At 42.4% G+C, this 20572-nt stretch overlaps 2 protein-coding genes across 5 annotated transcripts; both read right to left on the bottom strand.

Annotated features, from left to right (window-relative positions):
* Nucleotides 1-1721: 1721 nt before the first annotated feature.
* On the bottom strand, nucleotides 1722-15760 carry tasorb (transcription activation suppressor b). 3 transcript variants are annotated; one of them, XM_040152924.1, is made up of 23 exons: nucleotides 15696-15760; nucleotides 13585-13730; nucleotides 13173-13265; nucleotides 12985-13057; nucleotides 12469-12560; nucleotides 12251-12385; nucleotides 12012-12136; nucleotides 11847-11878; nucleotides 11283-11388; nucleotides 10870-10973; nucleotides 10484-10593; nucleotides 9900-9972; nucleotides 9708-9782; nucleotides 8569-9402; nucleotides 7722-8032; nucleotides 7513-7615; nucleotides 6546-7405; nucleotides 5074-5196; nucleotides 4592-4751; nucleotides 4388-4496; nucleotides 4084-4262; nucleotides 3751-3885; nucleotides 1722-3496 (listed from the first exon to the last, which is right to left on the bottom strand). In XM_040152924.1, the coding sequence occupies exons 3-23, from the start codon at nucleotides 13242-13244 to the stop codon at nucleotides 2244-2246; spliced, it is 5064 nt and encodes a 1687-aa protein (XP_040008858.1). In that variant the 5' UTR covers nucleotides 13245-13265; nucleotides 13585-13730; nucleotides 15696-15760; the 3' UTR covers nucleotides 1722-2243. The 3 variants fall into 3 exon arrangements, with proteins under 3 accessions (XP_040008858.1, XP_040008856.1, XP_040008857.1); XM_040152922.1 differs by having other exon boundaries at nucleotides 15311-15732; XM_040152923.1 differs by having other exon boundaries at nucleotides 1722-3493; nucleotides 15311-15732.
* A 707-nt stretch (nucleotides 15761-16467) lies between these two features.
* asb14b (ankyrin repeat and SOCS box containing 14b) lies at nucleotides 16468-20077 on the bottom strand. Of its 2 annotated transcripts, none has more exons than XM_040153142.1 (10): nucleotides 20009-20077; nucleotides 19330-19474; nucleotides 19178-19230; nucleotides 18954-19085; nucleotides 18696-18854; nucleotides 18337-18582; nucleotides 17886-18054; nucleotides 17255-17789; nucleotides 16976-17129; nucleotides 16468-16868 (listed from the first exon to the last, which is right to left on the bottom strand). In XM_040153142.1, the coding sequence occupies exons 2-10, from the start codon at nucleotides 19452-19454 to the stop codon at nucleotides 16690-16692; spliced, it is 1752 nt and encodes a 583-aa protein (XP_040009076.1). In that variant the 5' UTR covers nucleotides 19455-19474; nucleotides 20009-20077; the 3' UTR covers nucleotides 16468-16689. The 2 variants fall into 2 exon arrangements, with proteins under 2 accessions (XP_040009076.1, XP_040009075.1); XM_040153141.1 differs by having other exon boundaries at nucleotides 19330-19454; nucleotides 20009-20072.
* Nucleotides 20078-20572: the final 495 nt, after the last annotated feature.

Raw genomic sequence — 20572 nt, 5'->3', positions numbered from 1 at the left:
ATATTTCCCTAACGAGTGGGTTGAGAACAAAACAGAGCTAAAAAGAGAGTGAACATTGTACTTACAGTCATCAGCGTTGCTCCGTATCTGCTGAGTGTGTAAACACCTGTTGTGCTAACGAGTTAGCCTCCTCAACTTGTAAGGTGAAAAGTCCATGTTCCGTTTGCAGCTTGTTTCCGCTCCTTCACAAAGGGACCACAACATCAGTTCATAAAGGTTCAGTTTAAAGCGACAATTGTATACTACTCACGTACAAAAAAAAAAAAAAAATACTCCATTACAAATTAGAGTACTGTATTGAAAATGTTACTTTAGTAAATTTATGTGTATAATCAGGAAAATTTAGTAAAAAAAAAAAGTAAAAGTAGACAATGCAGAAACATGCCCCCTGTGACCGATATACTCTTATATATCATTAGATTATTATGATTGGTGCATTTTAATGTTGCACCTGGTCGGGGTAATAGCAGTAAACAACTAATTGTTTCGGCTCCACTTGTATGTGCAGTATACAAGCAGTGCAAAGCAAAGCACCCAATTGTATAAGCTCCTCACATGTTTCGTATGTGATATCTTAATTTGGAAAGTAACTAAACTGTGAAATAATTGTAGTGGAGTAAAAGCATAAAATGGAATGAATAGAAAACACTTAAGTAGAGTAGGAGTATTTTAAATTAGTACCTAAGTACAGTACTTGAGTAAATGTACTTAGTTACATTCCACCACTGCATTCAGTGGACAGAAAGATCCAAATGGTAACTATTCCTGTTTTTACAAAACATACAAAGAATGTACACAACATACCTGAATCTTGGCATGTTTATATATACTCTGTATTTTTTATATTTTTCTTTGCATTATATTAACACCTCTGAGGGTCCCTTACACAATGTAGCTAACCAACAAATCCCTTGGAGCTGCCAAGACAGTATTTGTGGTGGGCAGCTTCCAGGAGTAAATGTAACTGTGCAGAGTAGGCTGTTGCTGGAACAAAACATTCTTGCTCAGTAAGCCTCTCCCGAATAAATATGGGTTTTTGTGTGATGGGTTTTAGCTACAATTGATTTCACGGGGAAAAAAAACATTTTCACAGTTGCCATAGTCGCCATGGCATAACGGCTGCACAACTGGAATGGGGCTCTGGAGATAAAGTGTTAACCTATTTTCCAAATCAAGAGGAAACGGCGCCCTCCGGTGTTTCTCTCCATCAGAACCTCCACTGAGTTAAAGAAACAATACGACAAAACCCACACAGAGAGGACAGGACCCCTCCTAATGATTCCTTCAATGGTGGTACAGTTGGAGCGCCAGTGGCTCTCAGCATGGAGTCTCAAAGGGTTTTGAGTGCTGCATTCCCTCCGAATTGCTCTCTACACACAGCTTACACTGCTGGAGAAAATAGATTTAACTGATTTCCACTGCAGCCCCCTGTGCCTTCTGTCATGGTCAGAAAATAATCTTTCCCTAAGTACTAAATGGCTTGATTTTAATATACTTAAGACATACAGTTTTTAATAGTGTGCACCAAAACACCTGGAGTTTCTCTTAAAAATACGACCTGTTGATTCATATGTAAATATCTTAATTTCATCATTTTATTTTAGGCATGTTTTGTGTTTTCCATGTTACCCACTTTACTGCTATTTGAAATTCTCCATCTTCATACCGGAACTACAGACTGAATAAAATGTGGAGTTTGAGTAAAAGGACAGTAAGACAGCTGTGATTTATAATTTTAATGGTTTGCTTGACACTGTCATCAAACCTGTCACACAAACAAGATTTGAAATGTTTTATTTTAATAGAATTTAGGACAACCAAATATGTAAAATAAAAAAGAAAACCAACAGCAAAAGTGAAATTTCATTCACTAGTTTTTTTTTTTTTCCTTAAAAAAATATCAGCCTTTCCCCTTGTTCACAAACCATTTCAAAACCGGGACAAACAGAAATAACATGATAAATTCCGAGAAGCTGGAAGGCCATTAACATTTCTTGGCAAATATAAATATAGTGGTTTGAACAGGGTCTCAAATAGCTCACATGGAAAGAGTGTACATACAGTTTACACGACAGTAGGACACTCGGCACTGCCTGTATCAATTTTTATTAATGTAGAAAACCAGGATCCTTATTTACCGATTTAAATCAATGTGTTTATGACAAGGAAATATATACATTCAGCCAGCTCTAATAGTCTCTGGAGTATGGCGTTTGTCTTGCCCCTTTGATCATGTTGATTGTCTATTCTGGGGCATAATTGTGAGAAAATGTGTAGTCCGAGTAGTAATTCTGTGCCCCACCCCTGCCTGCTGGGTAACCCCAAGAGCAGGGTCCACCTCCAGTCCCATCCCCCCGATCATGTCCTCGTCCTAGCCGAGGCCAAAGTCCCGGTGGGATCCCTCTCCCTCGATAAATCCCTAAAGAACCAGGACCCATAGCAATCCGCATAGGCCCATGGTCCATCTGTCCAGGGATACAACCTATACTACCATAGCCAACACCACATATTGGATGTGGAGGCAGCTTAGGTCTGAGTACTGAGCCCCCCCTGGTGGCCACTGTGGGAATGCCCACAGATGGTCCAAGGTTGTTAGCACAATTAACCTGAGTCCTGCCCCCTTGACTACCAGGGGTGCTGCCTCCAAGGGTTTCTCCAGTCTTAGGGAGCCCACTGGGATCCAATAGGCCGGATTTGGCCACACCCTGGCCACTGCCAGTCTCACAAGTGCTCGTCCCTGCAGTGCCCCATATACCCTCCCGAGGTCCACTGAGTGTCCTGTCGTGCTGCGTGGGAGTCCCACTAGCATTTTTAGGAATGCCAGCCATATAACCTGGCTGGGCTGTGTCACTATGGTCTGTGTAAGGGAGGGAGGTGGTCAGTGGAGAGTTCCCAGTAGCCCCAGCTCCGCCTGTGTCCGAGCCATACGTGTGACCCAGCATCATGAGGTGAGGTGGAGGGGGAGGTTTGACCTCCAAGGGGAGGGACGCCAGGTTGGCTAGAGGTCCTGGTGTGGCCATGACGGGGGGGGTTGGGACTGTGGCAGAAGCTGTAGATGGGGGGCGATAGTCCGGTTCCTGGGTGCTGCTGCAGGGTGAGGCTGGATAGGCTGGGGAGGCCGCATAGCTAGAAGAGCCAGTGTAGGATGACCAGGAGGCTGAAGGACACAGGAAGCTCTGGTGGGGATTCACAGGAAAACCTCCCGGTGACAAGCTGCCAATGTCTGAGGGGCCCATGCCTATCTGGTTGGTGGCTTTGAACTGAGAGATGGCTGTTTTGAGAGCACTGTAGTCCGATAACGTCGGAGTTCTCTCAGGGGTCACCTGCTGGTCTGGGAGCGGAGGACGAAACTCCTCCATATCTGGCGGAGGCGGCTGTGGAGGCTTCTTCTTCTCGACTTCCTGATTCTGCTGTGAGGCATCTGCTATAGTGGATGGCTCACCATCATCAGAGTCTAATGACATGTCCTCCTCTTCCACACACTCATCATTCACTACTGGGAGAGCAGGAGGGGGCAGACAATGAGAGAAATGAAAAAGTATTGAGGAAGATATTATCAGCAGACGTGTTACAGAGGCAGTAAACAGCATTAAATGTGTTTAGAAAAACTCTACTGATAGTACAGACATCTTAACTGGCAAGATAACTGTATAGAACAAAAGGCAATTTAGCAAAGAAAATTGCACTACAGCAAAATGATATGAAATCCTGATTGTTTTAGTGTTTAGTGCTGCTGTTGATGCTACCCACCAGTAGAGGGCGGTGTTGGAAGCTCATTCTGATTAATGGAGCCAATCAGACTGTGGAAACCGCTCATAACATCATCAATGCTCGCTATCACTATTCCATTTCTGGAGTACTGTAGGAACATCTCAAATGGCCTCTCTGTAAAAACACATCACAACAATAAATACTTGTATATCATTCTAATCATGTATATAATTTATTCAACTAGAATGTATAGAGGAAAATGCATCACACACAAACATCTGAACACTGACAAAGATGCATTTTTTTTTTTTTTTTGCTTGTGTCAGATGACTGGCGAGGAGGTGAAGTTAACAATGATGAGGATGAAGATACCTGTGAGGAAGATAAGGTGCCGCTGCTGTGTGTGCTGAGCTTGGAGTTTGATCAGGCATTCCAGATCTGGAGCCTGACGTGACTGGGTGTCACACTCGTGGTAAGGGAGGAACTCCACTAGGTGCTTCTTCTGATAGGCTGTCAGAAGGTTAAGCAGCCCCATGGCGTTGGTGTTTAACCTTTAAGAGACCAGCAAAAGCAGATCCATACAGTGCTGAGATGTTTCTCCACACCCCCAATATGGCTAAAGATAATTTTGATTTGATTATTCCTATTTTGGGAAAGCCCCTGCTGAGATACTGACCTCCCCAGCTCTTTAAGCTTCTTCTGTGACTTACAGTGCACCTTCCACTGCCAGGGGTGTTCAGGGGTGCTCTGCTCCTCCAAGAACTTCAGCAACCCCTGCAAACGATCTGGATAAAACGAGCAACACCATCTCTAAGTATCATCCACTGAAATTTTATATATATGAACACTCACAACTCCTACAAAGAAAAGTAAAACTTACCCTGTGTGATAAGGTCAGGGTTTAAGACAAACTCGTCAGACACCATGAAGCCTCCAGACACAAAGAGCTCATTATAAGTGTGATTCTTAACATCATCCAGACTGTCCACTCCAGCGAAACTCACTGAAGGCAACTTCTTCAAAGACACCAGAGCTGGGATCTGCAGGGTGAAAAGATGAAATTTTTACAAACTTTCATTACTTTTTGCATTGAAACTTTGGTCATATCAGAAAATAGTGTTTTGATGTAATATATATATTCTGACACAACATTCAAATAGCACTGTCAATTAAAATAATTAAACTAAGCAACCAGATTAAAAAAAAAACACCTCCTCGCAGGAAATGTAAAGATTAAATTAAAATGGCATTTCTTTTATTTGATCACTGCCTGGCTCAGCTGGTGCCGAGTCATCTGAATTACAGATTGGAGGTGAGATCACGACTGTGGCAAAAAAAAGGGGGGTCAGGAGGTGATCCTACCTTGTGCACGTGTGCAGCGATATCCTCGTTCTGAATGATGATGAGGAGCTTATCTAAACTGCCGCTGTTTTCCAGAAATGTCTGCGGGCTGCACTCACTGTTCCCAAGACTTTTCAAGTACTCCTTTGTGCCAGACAGGAGAGACATAATTGTTAGAGACAGACAGATCAATGTGTCGTCCTCCTCTCACACATACGAGTGCTTACTGAGAGATTCAGAAAGCACTGAGCACTGAGACATGGAACACGCAGGCCCTGTTCAGAGTTAGCATTAACATGCGTCTCGCGTGACCACTTGTCATCGGATCTCACTTCGCTCCTCTATATGCAAATAAACACGTACATTATTTCTGTTTGCATCAAATGTGTTGTTTTTAGCCAGTCCGACTATGACAGACAGTCAGTTGTCAATGTGTTTGTGTGTGAGAAAGAGGAGGGGTTGAGTGAATAACGTGCAGCGCACAGCTCTACCGTTGAATACAATTTTACCCATTTAAAATAGTAAAAAAAAAAAAAAAAAAAAAAAAGGAGAAAATCAATATGTGGCAGTCAATGGTGATATTGTAGCAGGGCATCACAAATAAATCAAAGTACGGGAAACTCTGTGAGAAGTGTAATAATATTTTCGGTTCATTATGAAACTGTGGCGGGACAAGGATGTCAGTTGAGTAGGCAGTCCTTCGGTGTGGCCTAGGACACATTTGCATTCACAATCTTAAAAGAATGTGGCCATATCCGGCCCAGACCACCTCCAAATGTGTTCTGAGTGATCGGATCTCAAATGTGTCCTCAATGCATCTTGGGTGCATCCACACCTGTACTTTTAACTGTCAACTTGTGATCAGATCACCCAAGACGCATGTTAATGCCAGTTCTGAAAAGGGCCATAGTGACAAAGAGGACCTACTTTAACCTTTAACATTTCCCACTCTTGATCTGTATGTTCACTTGTGTATGCCTGTGCAATGTACTACTGTAGAACACTGTGAAAGCTCTTTGGCACCAATAAAAAAAAATAATAATAATTAAAAAAAAAAAAAAAAAAAAAAAAGAGTAAGTCTATAGATGAAGAATATGAAAGAAAATGGATGCAAAATTTTGTAAAATGAGCAGCAATAACAACACCTTGAAGTAGTTTTCAAACAATGTGAGCCACAGAAAATTATTAGACAGTAATTTTGATAATCTAATAAAAGTTTAGGTCCATTATCAAATAAAATCGCCAGATCCAGTTTCTCAAATGTGAGGATTTTTTTTTATTTTATATAAATATTAATATCTCTGGCTTTTGGCTGTGGCTTATGACTGGATAAAACAAGCAATTTTAAGACAACATTTAAGTTTCAGGGAACTTACAAGGGACATTTTTTTGCCATTTCTGACATTTTATAAACTAAACAATGAATTGTAACAAGAGTACATAGATTATTTGATAATTTACTTTCAAGCCCACAATGTAACCTTGCGTTGTACCTTTATCTCCTTGCAGACAGTGCTCTCCTCCCCCTCGTCTCCAGAGTAGATGTAGAATTTCACTGTATTCTTGGTGACGTCCTTAAAGATCTCCACCAGACTGCTGAAAACCTCAGGCTTCAGCTGACCAATGAGGCTGCCAGCCAGCAGACCGGACCCACTACCAGAAGTAGAGCCTGGGTTTTGGGAGCTGGGGTCTGGAGAGCCTGGTGTGACTTGAGAGGGAGAATAAACATCTACCCCCAGCTCTGTTAATGCAACTTCTGTTTTGGCCTTTGTGGCTGCAGTCTCTTTGACAGAGCCCATTTTACCACTCTGTGAGGAGTTGGTACTCTTTGACACAGGGGGCTCTGCTTTAGTTTTGGAAGTCTGGATGGGGTTGGGGGCAGGGGCTGGTGTTGTAAGATTAGTTGTCATGGGGGGAGGTGGAGAAGTGACCTCAGAGGGAGCAGGTGGGTCTGGGATCAACTTGTCCATCTTCTCACACAGTGCTTTTACATGCCCCTGGATAGGGACAGGGGAGACGTAGGGTACAACAAAGTCTGAGAAGCAGCTGTTGGGCAGCCAGCAGTGGCGTGGAGGCAACCGCGGTGGTAGCTGCGAGGTATAGCAGATGTGGTGGGTCTGCATGATGTTTTTAATGTCAGAAGTGAGGCTATGAATTTCCTGGTTGAGTATGGTATCCAGGCTGATGGAGGGCCTAAAGGGAACCTCCTCTACGACTGGTAATGTGGTTGTGGGTGTTGCAGCCTTTTTTACTTCCACGTCTACAGGCGTCTTCGGCTCTGGGTGACTGTCTGCCACTATCGCATCCTCCGGCTCCGGCTCGGGCTTCGGCTCAGGCAAAGGTTGCGCTTTTTCTGGAGAAAAGCAGACAGGAAACTTGTCAGAGTGATGCCTTGTAAACCAGATCTAAATATGCCTGCAAGGGAGAGATCTGTGTGAACCAACTTCTGCTTTGGGATACCTTCACTGTTGGGGATAACCCAGGTTGGGTTATCTGAGGTGTGTGCTTGCTCTGGTGGGGAGCCCGCGCTGAATGGACTACCAGGGCTACAGTCCATGTCCTCCTGAGGAGTGAAAACACCAGTAGTTATTTTTTGATCTATGAACAAATTTAATGCATGGTAAAATAGTCCAAAATAACGACCCTTGAATCGGCTGTTTACTTCTCACCTCTGTGTAGTTTGTTTGTGATGCTGGCTCATTTTGTTTCCTAAGATCTGGGTCAGGGAAGGAAGGCTCCCCCCTGCCTGAACCCGTCGATGGTTCACCGTGGTTTGACTGCACAGGCATTGAACCCTGAGCCACGGCTTTGTTGAGAGTAGCCAGGAGGATCTTGAGGAGCCGCTGAGTCTCGTTGACCGCTGAGGTGTTGGTATTGCCACGGGCCCTCAGATCAGTGTCATAGATGCCCATGCTTTCCATTACTGCTGTCAGATTGTCGCTCTGTCCACCTTCATCTCCCATCTCACCTGCTTGCGTGCCTACCAGGACACACACAATTAATTTGATAAATTTAGCTCTTTAGAGGGTAAGGCTAAGATTCTGTGTATTATACAGGGATTGTGAAGGATATGTACTATTGCAAATTTGACAACTTTTACAAGTTAAAATACTGTTTAAGGTGCAGACTGAAACTACCTTAATTGCAGATATAGGTTTTTTCAACTTCTAGTGTACTGCCACACAGGAATATGAACAGCTACCTGTTATAGCAATAAAAATGCAAGCATCTTGACATTGAAGTGTTTAAAAATGTAAACAATCATATAGTAATTTAATTTTGGTGTAAACCAATGCACTAGGCTTTGTTAATATAGTGCAAATGGGCAGGAATGGGTTTTTTTTTTCATTTGCAACTGAATTACTGAGAACTAATCAGACTGTGTTGTACAACTAATGTAATACTCATTCTTTCGGAGGAACTGACTTCCGAAGCAGTAGGTGGAAATTCTCTAGAAAACAAATTAATTTACACTATTTAAAATCAATCTACACAGACAGCTGCAGCCCTCCTCACCTCGACTGGGTTCCCCATTGCTCAGCGGATCTGTTCGTTGATGTTTGTTCATGCCTCCCCTCTCATCTCCCTCAAACTTCCTCTTCAGACTGTTGGCATCCCAGGCCCCATCCTCTCCCCGTTCCTTCCCAGGATCCTTTATTAGTGCTTTCTTATGGAGCTGAATCAGCTTCAGCAGCTGTTTCATCTTGTCTTTATCGTACTCATTCTGGGACAGCCGTAACCTCTGGGGCTGAGGCTGGGACTCAATGTGGGACTTGTGCTGCAACTGGGCTCCGTTTGAATGGGCCAACCCAAGCCTCCGCCTGCTGCTGTCTGCTGGTGGAGGTTTTTCCTGGGCTGGCCTCTCTGGGGGTCTCTCTGCCCTGTCTGAGCCCCTGTCCGAGCCGCCCCAGTCAGAAACAGGGCTGTATTCCACTGGGGCTGGAGCAGGTGTGGGTATGGGTATGGGTATGGGAACGGGTACGGGGTTCCGTATTCTTTCAATGATGTCCTTTGCCTTGTTCAGAGGTAACATATAGTTGGCAGGGTTGTGGACGTAAGAACGCAGCACGGCGTCCATGTTATATTTGGGTCTGGGCACTGGGAGCGGGTTGGTCCAATCGTCCACGTTATATTTGTAGTCGGGAAGGATGAACGGCCGGACCGTGCCTGAATCCATACGCGTTAGGTAATCATTGGCCTGCCGCTCCACTCCAGAGCTCAGGTCCTTGCCTGGGTTGGGGCGCAGCTTGAACAGGGCATAGTGCAGAGCAGGGATAAAGGGCTCCAAGGAGGACAGGATAGTGGGCTGGGGCTCCACCGTCAGCGGCTCTGGCTCGAATAGTCTGGATGCTGAAATGGAGGACACATGTCAGTGTCAAGATGTCTATCAGTACAATAAGTCATAAGTGTTTAGAGACAGGTGCTTAATGAAAGCCTAAACAGGAGTCACAGTTATGACATGGAAGATTCTCAACTCTGCTTTTGATTTTCTAAAAAGAGAAACTGATGTTTCAGTAGGTAGATGTGAGGAAGATATTTGACATATTCAAAAATTAACTGTTTTCTGATCAAATGATCTAGTTGCAAGTTTCATGCAGATGCTGACAATGAGGCTTGGTCAGAAAAAGAGTGGATAGATAGTGAATAATACTTACAATACTTGACAACCATCCTTGACTCCTGAAAGATGAACAATGCTTGCAGGTTCTTCTCTGCCCGCCCCCGCCGCTCTAGAGAAAAAACAGCAACTTTTTAAAAGCTGAGCCCTCACTGGAGGCAACAGGTAGGTGTTCAACTGATACAACAGAGATTTATTAGAGGGAAGTAAAGGAAAGGCATTTTGGTACCTTTGGACTCAACCATCTGAGCTGAGGACAGCAGGAAGAGAAAGCCCCTGTCAAACAGGGACTTCACCAGCACCTGAATAAGAAACACCAGGGTGTATCATTATCAGACCATGTGAGTAATCAAAATATCTGTATATTGCTAGACCTGTTTGCACTTACTCCATGTGTACACATGTACTACATTACCAGGTTAATTTTATTTGTTTATAGCTACTAAAACATATAAAAAGAAACAGTATGAAAGTTTGACTTTGATGTTTTTCCCTACATCATTTTTCGTTAAAGAGGAAAAATAACTGTGTATGGAACAGAATCTACTTTAATGACACCATATTATGCAACACTGTTACAAATTTGACTTTTATTCTTGTCCTTCTTTGAGAGCTTTCTCTGATTTTGCAACAAGAAGTATCCAAAGAAAAGCTTTTTTCTTGAATACTGGACATCCTGAATCTTTGAATTCAATTCAGCACTGAGCTTATTTTGTTGAAAAACTGTGTAATGTACTCAGTGTACTGATTCTGTATCTTTTTTTGAATTCCATGCATGATAACCTGGAAGGTAACAGCTACAGGGTGACTCACCATCCTATCTCTCTCCAGTTTGTTGACCAGCGCTGCCAGGCTTCCACTGGTCGGTTTGCCTTTTCCATCCACCACCTCAAACAGGCTACAGGACATCCCACATTTCATCACTGTGGACAGAAAAACAGTAAATTGGAATACAAAGTGGACACATAACTCATCTATGTTAATTTTTTCTATGCTTTGTTTTATCTGAAGTAATGTAAAACACTTTGTTCATAACTTCAATGGATTTAGTGAGATAGCTGTTAGCTGTAATGCACAATGCAGTGTATGCATTTAGAATAGCTGTAAAAATTGAATTTCAATAATGCATTATCGCCCACATGCCCAGGGCCTTTTTCTACCATTTTATTATGAGATATACACGTGCAGTCTGGACTGACCTTCCCGTGATACTCTGTAGGTGTCCCAAGAAAAGAGCACAGAGGGAATCTTTCGCTTCACCTGGTCTAGCTGCATGCCCCGATTCACCTCCAGCCTCTCAGGCCTGCAGGGGAGCACATGTAGATTTATCAGAGAGCAAATCATAACAAATTCCAGGGAGAAAATAAAGAAAGAAAGAAAGAAAAAAAAAAAAAAAAACGGAAAAAAAGCCAAAACTTTTGTCTGTATATTGCACAAGTGGATTCTAATCTCCTCTTCTTACCTACAAGATATGTGTAGTGGTAAAGTTCAGCACATAAAAATCTTTTGTGGCAAAAAGCGTCTTTAATGATTAACAGAGCAAATTCTAGTAGCACTGTGGATGTTTTCTACAGATACACAGAATTATATGAGAGACTAAAGGTTTACTCACAGTTTGAAAGGAAGGTAGGGTCGCAAGGAGGATCGTAAACAGATTGGGAATAACTCCTGGCCCTTGTTCACTAGTGGACCACTCCACACAGTGTAGCAGTTCTTACCTACAACCATATCAACAGCACAGGTCAAAGGTCAGAGAAAGCATGGCTCATACCTTTTCAAAACTGCTGGTTTGTCACTGGAAAGGCACAGTTTTTGACACATTCTCTTCTTTACAATTTTTTGCACTGGCTTTTGAATCTAATTTGGATAATTCTGGGGCTGCAGCACTTTCAATATACTCTTCTTTAACTGACTAGCTGCGAGCATGCTAGTTGAAGTGTTTAGTTAAAGAAGTAATACTGTGATACTGATTTAAATGGGAGCAGTTATTGATGATCCTGTTGCAGACCAGCAGCAGAGTGTTTTCCACTCCTGGTGTGAAATGGCCTTTATACATATCCCTTTTCACATACATGACACTAATTTAAGACACACATTAGGGGGTAATTTGTTGTTGTTGTTTTTTTTTTTTTTTTAAATCATATTATCAAATATGTAAGATTAGAAAATGTTTTACCTCTACTTCCTTCAGGGGACATAGTGTTAAACCTATTAAGGAGAGAAACAAAAAGTCTGTTTATAAACAAAGAACACAGTGGAGATGTTGTGTATGTCTCGCCAACCTCCTCAACCAACCGGAATATGTTTGCTGGGTTTCACCATTTCCTGCAGGAATGTGTACCTGTGTGCAGTCATAGGAGCTGCAGCAGCCTCTTTGCCTTTGTACTTAAAGGAAACCACAGCGTAGGGGCACACGTGCCTGGGCCGTGCCTTGATCTCATCGAATGCAAACTCATAAAAATATTGCTAGAAGACAACAAGAGAGACACAAGAGAGATTTAAAAAATAAATCAAAGAACTTAAAAACATTACTTTCATAAAATACACACAATATGTGAATGAAATAGAACCAGTGCTTACCTGTGTGAGCTCAAAAGCCCTGTAAGACAGCAAAGACGTAACCCTATTGGCACTTTTGGATAAGTGACAGTCAAACTTAGGTGTGGGCTCCATTGCATTCTTAGGCATGTTCTCATGGATGTGCTTTATTCGACCCTAAGAGACAAAACATATGAGCTGACTCTTGAGAGTTAGATATCTGTCAAAATTTCATAATGAAAACAGAATGGTAGCCATACCCTCATAACTTTAAAAATGATCATGTCTCCAGATGAGCCCACTTCAAAAGGATTGATTTGTAACAAATCAGAATATTTGGAGAGATAAACACCTACAATGACAAAATAACTGAATTAGAGGAAAAGCACCATGATCATACTCCATCAAAGTGCATTTTTAGTGTAATATTTACACTCAAAAACTCAAATCAGGAAACATTACATAAATTACTCGATAACGATTGAGGAGATTTCTGAGAAACAATCCAGATAAAGTGTTTATGGCTTGAATGGGTATTCAGTTGTGAAAAACACATTTAATTCATATATTGGTGCAAACATCCTCAGATGCAGATAAATAACAAATATGTTACATTTCAAATTGAATTCAATCCAAAAAAAAAAAAAAAAAAAAAAAAAAAAACTAAATAGGCTGGCAAAACTCAAAAAGTTTTATCATGAGAGAAACATCTTTCCATCTACTTCTATTCAGAGTCTACTTTTAAGGCAACAGCAACACGCAAGAGACCATCTTACCCACTGATGGATTTCCTAGTGTAGTAATCCTGGAGTGTCCAACAGACAGACCCTTCTCGCAGATCCACTGGAGCTAGACATGTAAGAGAACAAACAAAGCTCAGAATCATGTTTCAAAAAACCATTATGCTTTACAGCTTGGCCATCATATTTTATATGCCTGAGTAAGGCTTTGCAGAAAAGCAAACCTTAGATTTGTCTGGGTAAAGGAAGCAGTAGGACTCAGTCAGTTCTTGTTCGGTCCGCCCCTCCTGCTTCATCTCTCTCCGCTTCTCGATGAACTGGCACGCGAAGGGAGCAGACAGTAAATAAGATAGAGCAGTCTGAACTTCACAGTGTCTTAGCACTTACATACATTGCTCTGGTAGCATATGTAACTTGAACATCACATGCTCAAAACATTTTTATTACAGCCTGCCCTCAGCATGTGGTCTTTCATGAGCTACAAGAGGATTTGTGGAATTAAAACACTGCTGAGTTAGTTTAACATCTTAGCTGTGAAGACATCTAATTATGATTGCTATATTCTTTTTCAACCTAGAAAAAGGTTCCATTTATAAAAAGGGAGCAACTGAAATGCTCATGTTGACAATGACCAACCTCCTTCTCCAGCAGTTCATTGTGAATGAGCCTGGCCTTGCAGTAGGAGAAGGTTCCTCGTGATGATGAGTCTAGGTAAAACGAGGAGACAATCTTCACAAGGTCCTCAAACTCCCGGCTGTCAGGGGGCAGAAACTGATACAAGCCTGCACACACAGAGGTGAATCAGTGGATTAGCATATAGCATCTGTAGCATAGACATGTGTGCATGTGCAAAGTTAACATGCGGGAGACAGCCACGTCAGACTGATCATCAAACTCCTCCCTAATTTATAAGGTAATGCAGCGTGAAGATAAGTCTGCAATATATGGTTCCTTCTTACACAGAAAGAGGTTACACATGTCCTGTGTTTGGAATTTAGCTCAATATTTGAGTCACAGGCTCTTGTACAATAGACATCAGGTACAGTAGGAGGTGATGTGAACTGAGTGCTTCCAGGCAAGAATTTACAGAGTGTTTACAGCTCAGTGGAGTTGCACTGAATCAGCAGCATCCTTTGCCAAACTTATTTCTCATCTGCTAAAGCCAGCTCTTCACAACAGGTTACTGAAATATTCTTTGGGAAAGACAGAGTTATTAGGATTGGAAAAACACTGATCGACAACGGTAACCAGGAATCCCTTACAACAACACACCACTGTACAGGTGACCAAGCCTTGTATCTGCCCTTATTTACATCAGGTTTATCATGCAAAGACGTGAAAGCGCCACTCGGGCTACCTGAATGAGGCATTACCAGCCTAAAGCTATGGGGAAATAAATGGTAAACATTCTCTCATGTGAGGCAAAAGAATGAAGACTGGAGACAGGGCAATGGACTGCACAGGGAGAGAAGTATGTCTCACAGTTGTTTAGTTTCAAACTTGGGGAATAAGCCATTTTATAAATTACATTTGCAACCTACTAGTGGAACTGCTGACCACATACTGCATGCACAGCTGCTTAAAAGAGGCTCATAATGATAGTCCAACCTCTTCCTCACAACTTTGCATATACACACACACACACAACTGATGTTTCACAGCAACATTTGTGACAACCACTGTCCATCTGGCACTTTGCTGAGGGTACTTCCACCTTTCTGAAAGACAGGGGCAGTGCAGGAGGCTGCACGGAGTAATGCACTGTGGGATATTGGGGTGAGGTGTCCTGTAATACTAGTGACATCAAGCTTGGACAAGGGGTGGGCAGCTCTACTAAGATTTCATTACAAATGTCATGGTACAGTGAAAACGATTTATATAGACGGGTGGGGTGGGTAAATCCATGCCCTTCACTGAGGTCAATGATACACCCACATGTTGTCAGGTGATGGCTGATGACACTCATAACTCCAGCAGCATTATTCAACCAGACTAGGGTCCCATGAAAAGGTGAAGAAACCAAACAAGGTGGGCTTTCAGATGGGCAGTCTTCAAAGTGCCGCTTTCAGGCGCCTTCACAGCAACGTAGCCGCCTGCTGCTCACTGAGAACTTGGGATACCTGAGCCCGGCTACCAAAGCTATGTCTGCTAAAACACATCACGCTACATCAATCAAGACAATCCGTGTGCTTAAACTGTACGACGCTGATCTAATTCAAACCCCAAATATCGGTGGACATTTTGTCGAAACTCTATTAAACTAGCGAGACCAGCCAGCTAGCTAGTAGGCTAGCAACATGCAGCAGCAGAATTATGAAAGACAGTACGGGCTCTGTGCAAAATAGCAGCGATATGGCACCACCTTTCCGTTCTCTTATCTTCCTCGGAATTTGGAAATTTCTCCGTGGCAGCTCTTCGCTCGGTCTCTGGCCCGGCAAAGGTGAACTGCTAAAGCTCCGGGGGTCCGTCTGCGTGCTCCTCCGCCGCTCAGGGGTTTCTTGTTCAGGCATTACACTGTCTCCACATCCAGCCTGATCGCCATTTTGGTTGGCTGTGGCCGAGGTGGCGGCTGAATTCTTCTGGGGTTCGCCACCGTCGAGGTGGAGTTCGCCCGTCTCGGTACATTCTGAGTCCTTTTTCCCCACCGCGCTGGGGTTCAGGGCCATTTTCGGGCACCGTGCACGTATTACGGGCAATGTAGCTCTAACGATTACGGCGCCGCTTTACACACACTCTCTCCTCCTTACCCAGCCTCCGCCATTGTGAAAATGACGTACACGTTCTTCTCCACCACTGCAAAACGCTGCCGTCACTATGTTTACATACGAGAGAATCCGCGCCACCCAGCGGCGGAGACAGGTACTGCCAGAAGTGATGTAGTGATGGGATGCGAGTGGACATGGTAGTGAAAGTGAAAACAGGGCTCGCATTTAACAACACACAAGAATAAGATGTAGGATGCAGCCAAGTACGTTAAATCCTGCTCCGAATGCCCTGATTGTACATAATTTCTCTACATTTTAAAAACTTATTTTTTATACCACTATGCATTACTTTTATATTCATAACACCTATTTAAGTCCTATCCTACCACACGTTTACTCCGCACACTGATGTGGCTAGTAGCTGACAAGTTATATACACACTGTAAACTGTAAAACCTTGTAGGTTGATGCAACCCCCACTCTTGTAATACTTCATTTTACCACTAGGTGAAGACAAAGAGGCAGAGATTCTTCTTTTCTTCCATCTCATGAAAAAGGCTACTACTACACTAATTATGTAGTTTTAGATGTTTTGATTATACTTTAAAAGTTTTGATTGGATGCTGGTGTTCTGCTTTCATATATAATCACAATCAATCAATGTTATTGTTTTTTTCAATTTTCTGTATTCACATTCTAAAACTCAGTAAATACAATAAGACCCCGAGTGTAAAATAATAATAATAATAACAATAATAATAATAATGACAATAATAATAATACATTATTTATATATATTTTTTTCAAAATATTTCTTCAGGAACCATTTGACCAGAGGAGTCACTATAAGAAAGTAAATCTTTACACAAGGCATTCACATGTCAAGGTAGCTATTTAAAGAACTCCAAAGTACATACAGTTTTGAACAAATAACAACAAAGGCATAAAGTACATAAACATGTACATAAACGCACAATAACAAGGCAAACAAGTGACTGTCTTTGTTTCTCTATCTGTGACAAATTTTAAGGTGTTTTCACACAGGGTTAACCATGCTGCCCCTGCTGTAAACATCAAACTCCTTGTAGCGTAGGTAATCTTTCAACCTGGGAGGAAGAGGAAGGAAATTGATGAAAGCCGGGGCTCTCAAGCGCAGGCACCTGAGATGCTCCCTTATCCGCAACCGACACAGGTGCTTCAGGCTCCGTGCATTTCCTGAGTGTAAATAAAGTCAGAAAAGTCAATGACTACACATAAAATCATCAATACACTTTTGCTGACGGGTCAAAAATGAACTAATGAGGGATCGTGACGGTTCCTACTTTGAATGTGACAGATCTCTGGCCACTGTTTCTGCTCCTCCAAGGTGTCCCTAAGTTTGGTGCAGAAAGAGACATGGTCGGTGTAGTCGAGCATGATGCGCACCACCTGAGCAGGTAAGTGCTTAAGCCAGGACACTGTTATCACCTCACAGAACTAAAAGACACAAACAGAGACACATGTGGCAGTCAAAGAGAAACCTTGAGAGACAGTGTTACTCCACTGGTCCCCGTGTATTCCGTTCTTTATACCATTTTTCTCTCACACAAGCTTTGTCTCACCGCCATGTCTTTGACGACTGAGGTCGTCCAAGGAGCATAGTCGTGGGAACTGTCACCATACGGACAGTCAAAGCAACGCTTAACATCATATCCATGGTTCAAAATCATTCTCAGCATGACCTCGTCTTTCAAGGCATACTGCAGTGCTGAGGGGAAGTGAGTGGTGTTGACACGGGAGTAGTAGTTTACATTTGCCCCAAACTTCAGCAGTGTGTTGATCAGTTCATAGTTGCCCTGTCTAAGAGCCACCTGCAAACAGCTGACAGGATCCTGGTTCACCATTGCCCCAGCTTCTAACAGCAAGCGGGTGCACTGAAGATCACTGTTGGACACAGCAAAGAAGAGGGCAGACCTGCGCTCATCATCATAGTTGCGGCGCACCCTTGGGTGCAGCATGAAGTTTGGATCATAGCCAGCTTTGAGCAGCATCTCCACACAGTGGGCATGTCCCCCAGCAGCTGCAGAATGGAGAGGGCTCATCCCACTTTCCTTTACAGCGTCCAGTTTAGTCACTGGGATGAGCTGCTCCAGTGCCCTGTCAAAGAGGAGTCCTCATTTAGTAACATGACAGTGGTTCAAACTCTATCTGAAAAGTGGGAAAGCTAGATGTTGTAACAGAGATACTCCTCACAGTCTGTGTCCATGGTATGCCACACGGTGAATCGGCAGGTGCCCACTGTAAAGAGGTAAGTTGGGATCTGCCCCATGTTCCAGCAGCAAGGAGATTATGTCAGGGTTTCCTGATGCTGCTGCATCAAATAAAACAGTGCCTGACTCCGATTCACAACACACATGTGCTCCTACAAAATGAATACAGATAGTATAAGAATATACATTTTTTTATTGACTGTATTTCCAGACCTGAAAAGAGTATGGAAAGGGAATCCATTATAGAACTAAGAGTTTTATCTACACAGTCTTGTAGGAGTTTTTGACAACTTTTCTAAAAAGCCAATATGCAAATAGTTTTTTATGCTTTACTATTGCACCATAACTTGTCAGAGCAACTCCATAAGTGAACTAATGGAACAAAGATACTTTTGAAATCCATGGCAGAGATTAATTCACTTTATTTCATATACCTTTCTGTATAAGGCACTCCACCACATTCAAATGTCCATTCTGTGCAGCCAGAGCCAGTGGAGTTTTCTTTTTGATGTCACATGCATTCGGGTTGGCACCGGACTCTAGGAGCAGATAGACAAAGTTCTCCAAGCCTAAAAAGGCGCACTCATGCAGAGCTGTCCTGTTCAGTGGTCCAGTTTGGTCTACGTTGGCATTGTAGCGAAGTAGTAGTGTCGCCAGGTCATACTGGTCATTCAGAACAGCTAAGAAATATGGAGTAGGAGAGAGAAAAAAAATTATTCAAAATTAGCAAATATGTGTATGTCTCTGTAAAATGAGGTGCATTTTGCATTCAGAAGAATTTAATGTCAGATACCTGCTACTAATGGAGAATCCTGCTCGTCATTCTGGAGATCTGGGCTACAGCCGTTCTGCAACAGGAATGTAGCGTTCTCTCGGAGTCCATGGACCACAGCTAGAAACAGTGGCGTCTCACCCTTAAGAGTGCGACAATGGGCTGCACCGGGGGGTGAAGCTGGAACCCAAACCCCAAACAACTAATCCACATGCGGAATTTAAAAAGAAGAATCTGTATGTTGAAATATTACAGTCACAGTTGTAACAACTTTACTACCTGAGAATATAATCTCTAGTATCCTCTTTTTCTGCACCACTGCAGCCTCGTGCAGAGGGATCCATCCGCGTTCATCAACTCTGGACAGAATCTCTGGTTGCACTGCCAGTCTGTTCAGAGCATCCTCATCACCTGTATATGAAGACAGGCTATCATATCATAACTACTAGCAAGTTTATGGACTCTCCCAATCATCTCTGTCAGATTCAAAAACATCATTTTACCCTCTCTGATTGCTTTGAAAATCTCATCAGGATCTCCGCTGGGTTTCAGATCACTATCAAAAGGTATGGCACAGAACAGGAATTTAAACAATGAACATGAGATTCACAGTGTACAGAGAGAGACATTTAATATTCGGTGGTTGGAGGTTTACCTCGGATTCAATCCTTTGAGTTTTCTATATTGAATCAGACTTTGTTCAATTATATATTGCGTTGCCTCATCTTCATCCAAGTCATCCTCCGACTGATAAAAGTCAGCTTCTGTCTCTGTGTTCATCTTAAATGCACAAGGAGTTGCTCCGAGGAGACACAGCCGTTAAGTAAACAAGACCATTAAATTTGGTACTTGGGAACTCAGACACCACTTACAGCCCTGAATACCAACAGGAAAAAGTGAGCAACAGCACAACAGCTAAGCAGGGAATAGTTGCAGTCAATCGCGTTCCTGTTGTTGACTAAGACGTCAGCATGAGTTTAGTTTTATTAAATCTAATGATTCCAATGAGCAGTCCTCCTGCAGAGAATTTGCAGTATTTCCCTTTCAGCATGGCCAAAACAAAAGTATGGAGATTCCTACTGCGCAGATTATAAATGACTGATCATAGAAACGACTGATCATTTCACAGCTGTGCTTAAGCGGCAGCAGAAATGTTGTACAGAAAAGAGACACATTTTCACGGGATTACAAGTGCTATTAAATAACCTGGAAATTCAATAGCTACAAGTCAAGTTCAACAGGTTAATCTCTACAACAGCAATGGCCTTTAAGCTCCACACTTATCAGTCTAGTTTTCCCCTAAATGCATAATTTATTCCTTGTCTGCTGGTTACCTTCATTCAAATGGCAGTGCTCCCTTGGTAGTTTTTACAACAGTATAGCCAGTGGGGTTCTCAGTACCGACACAAACTGGAGCTATTTATATCTCTTCTACTATAAATATCAGATCACGGGGTCTTTGCAGCCAGCACCTAGCTTTGACCCACTGAACACGGAAACAACTGCCACCATTCAGTTCATATGCACATGCCCTCATAACACAGACATGGCTATTATTAAAAATACACAACTGGATCTCTTTTGCTGTGACTCCTATCATAAAAAAATGTGCAAAATGGAACTTTTTAGATTTAATTTCAGACTAATTTAATTTTAGTTTTTAACCAATTTGATGCCTCAAATTGTTTTATAACTTTAAATACTGATCCTGAGACTGCCCTTATTTACATACGCATAAGTTAGTGTAAGTATAAATTCCCATATGGTGTACATCAAGTTCAGTTTGTCAGGTAAGCAATGTTTATTCAGTGATCATCCATAAGAATTTTTTTTTAAACCAATATTATTGCTGTATTGTTTTCTGTGCTAGAACACTTCTAGTCTTACTATATTAAAAA

The sequence above is a fragment of the Xiphias gladius genome, chromosome 18, assembly GCF_016859285.1.
Source record: "Xiphias gladius isolate SHS-SW01 ecotype Sanya breed wild chromosome 18, ASM1685928v1, whole genome shotgun sequence".
Lineage (NCBI taxonomy): Eukaryota > Metazoa > Chordata > Actinopteri > Istiophoriformes > Xiphiidae > Xiphias > Xiphias gladius.
Note: the sequence above shows the minus strand (reverse complement) of the source record. Positions and strands in the feature narration are given on the sequence as shown.

Bases quoted from the DNA above. Each gene is read 5' to 3' on its own strand.
- asb14b (XM_040153141.1), bottom strand. The intron at 18,055-18,336 runs GTATATGAAATA...TTCATTTTGTAG, and splicing joins GGAGTGCCTTATACAGAAAG to GAGCACATGTGTGTTGTGAA. The intron at 17,790-17,885 runs GTGAGGAGTATC...CCTCTTTGACAG, and splicing joins GCATACCATGGACACAGACT to GGCACTGGAGCAGCTCATCC.
- tasorb (XM_040152922.1), bottom strand. From the start codon at position 15,614: ATGGCCCTGAACCCCAGCGCGGTGGGGAAAAAGGACTCAGAATGTACC. The intron at 9,783-9,899 runs GTACCAAAATGC...TTTTTTCTCTAG, and splicing joins TCAGATGGTTGAGTCCAAAG to AGCGGCGGGGGCGGGCAGAG. The intron at 7,616-7,721 runs GTGAGAAGTAAA...TTCACTCCTCAG, and splicing joins CACAAACAAACTACACAGAG to GAGGACATGGACTGTAGCCC.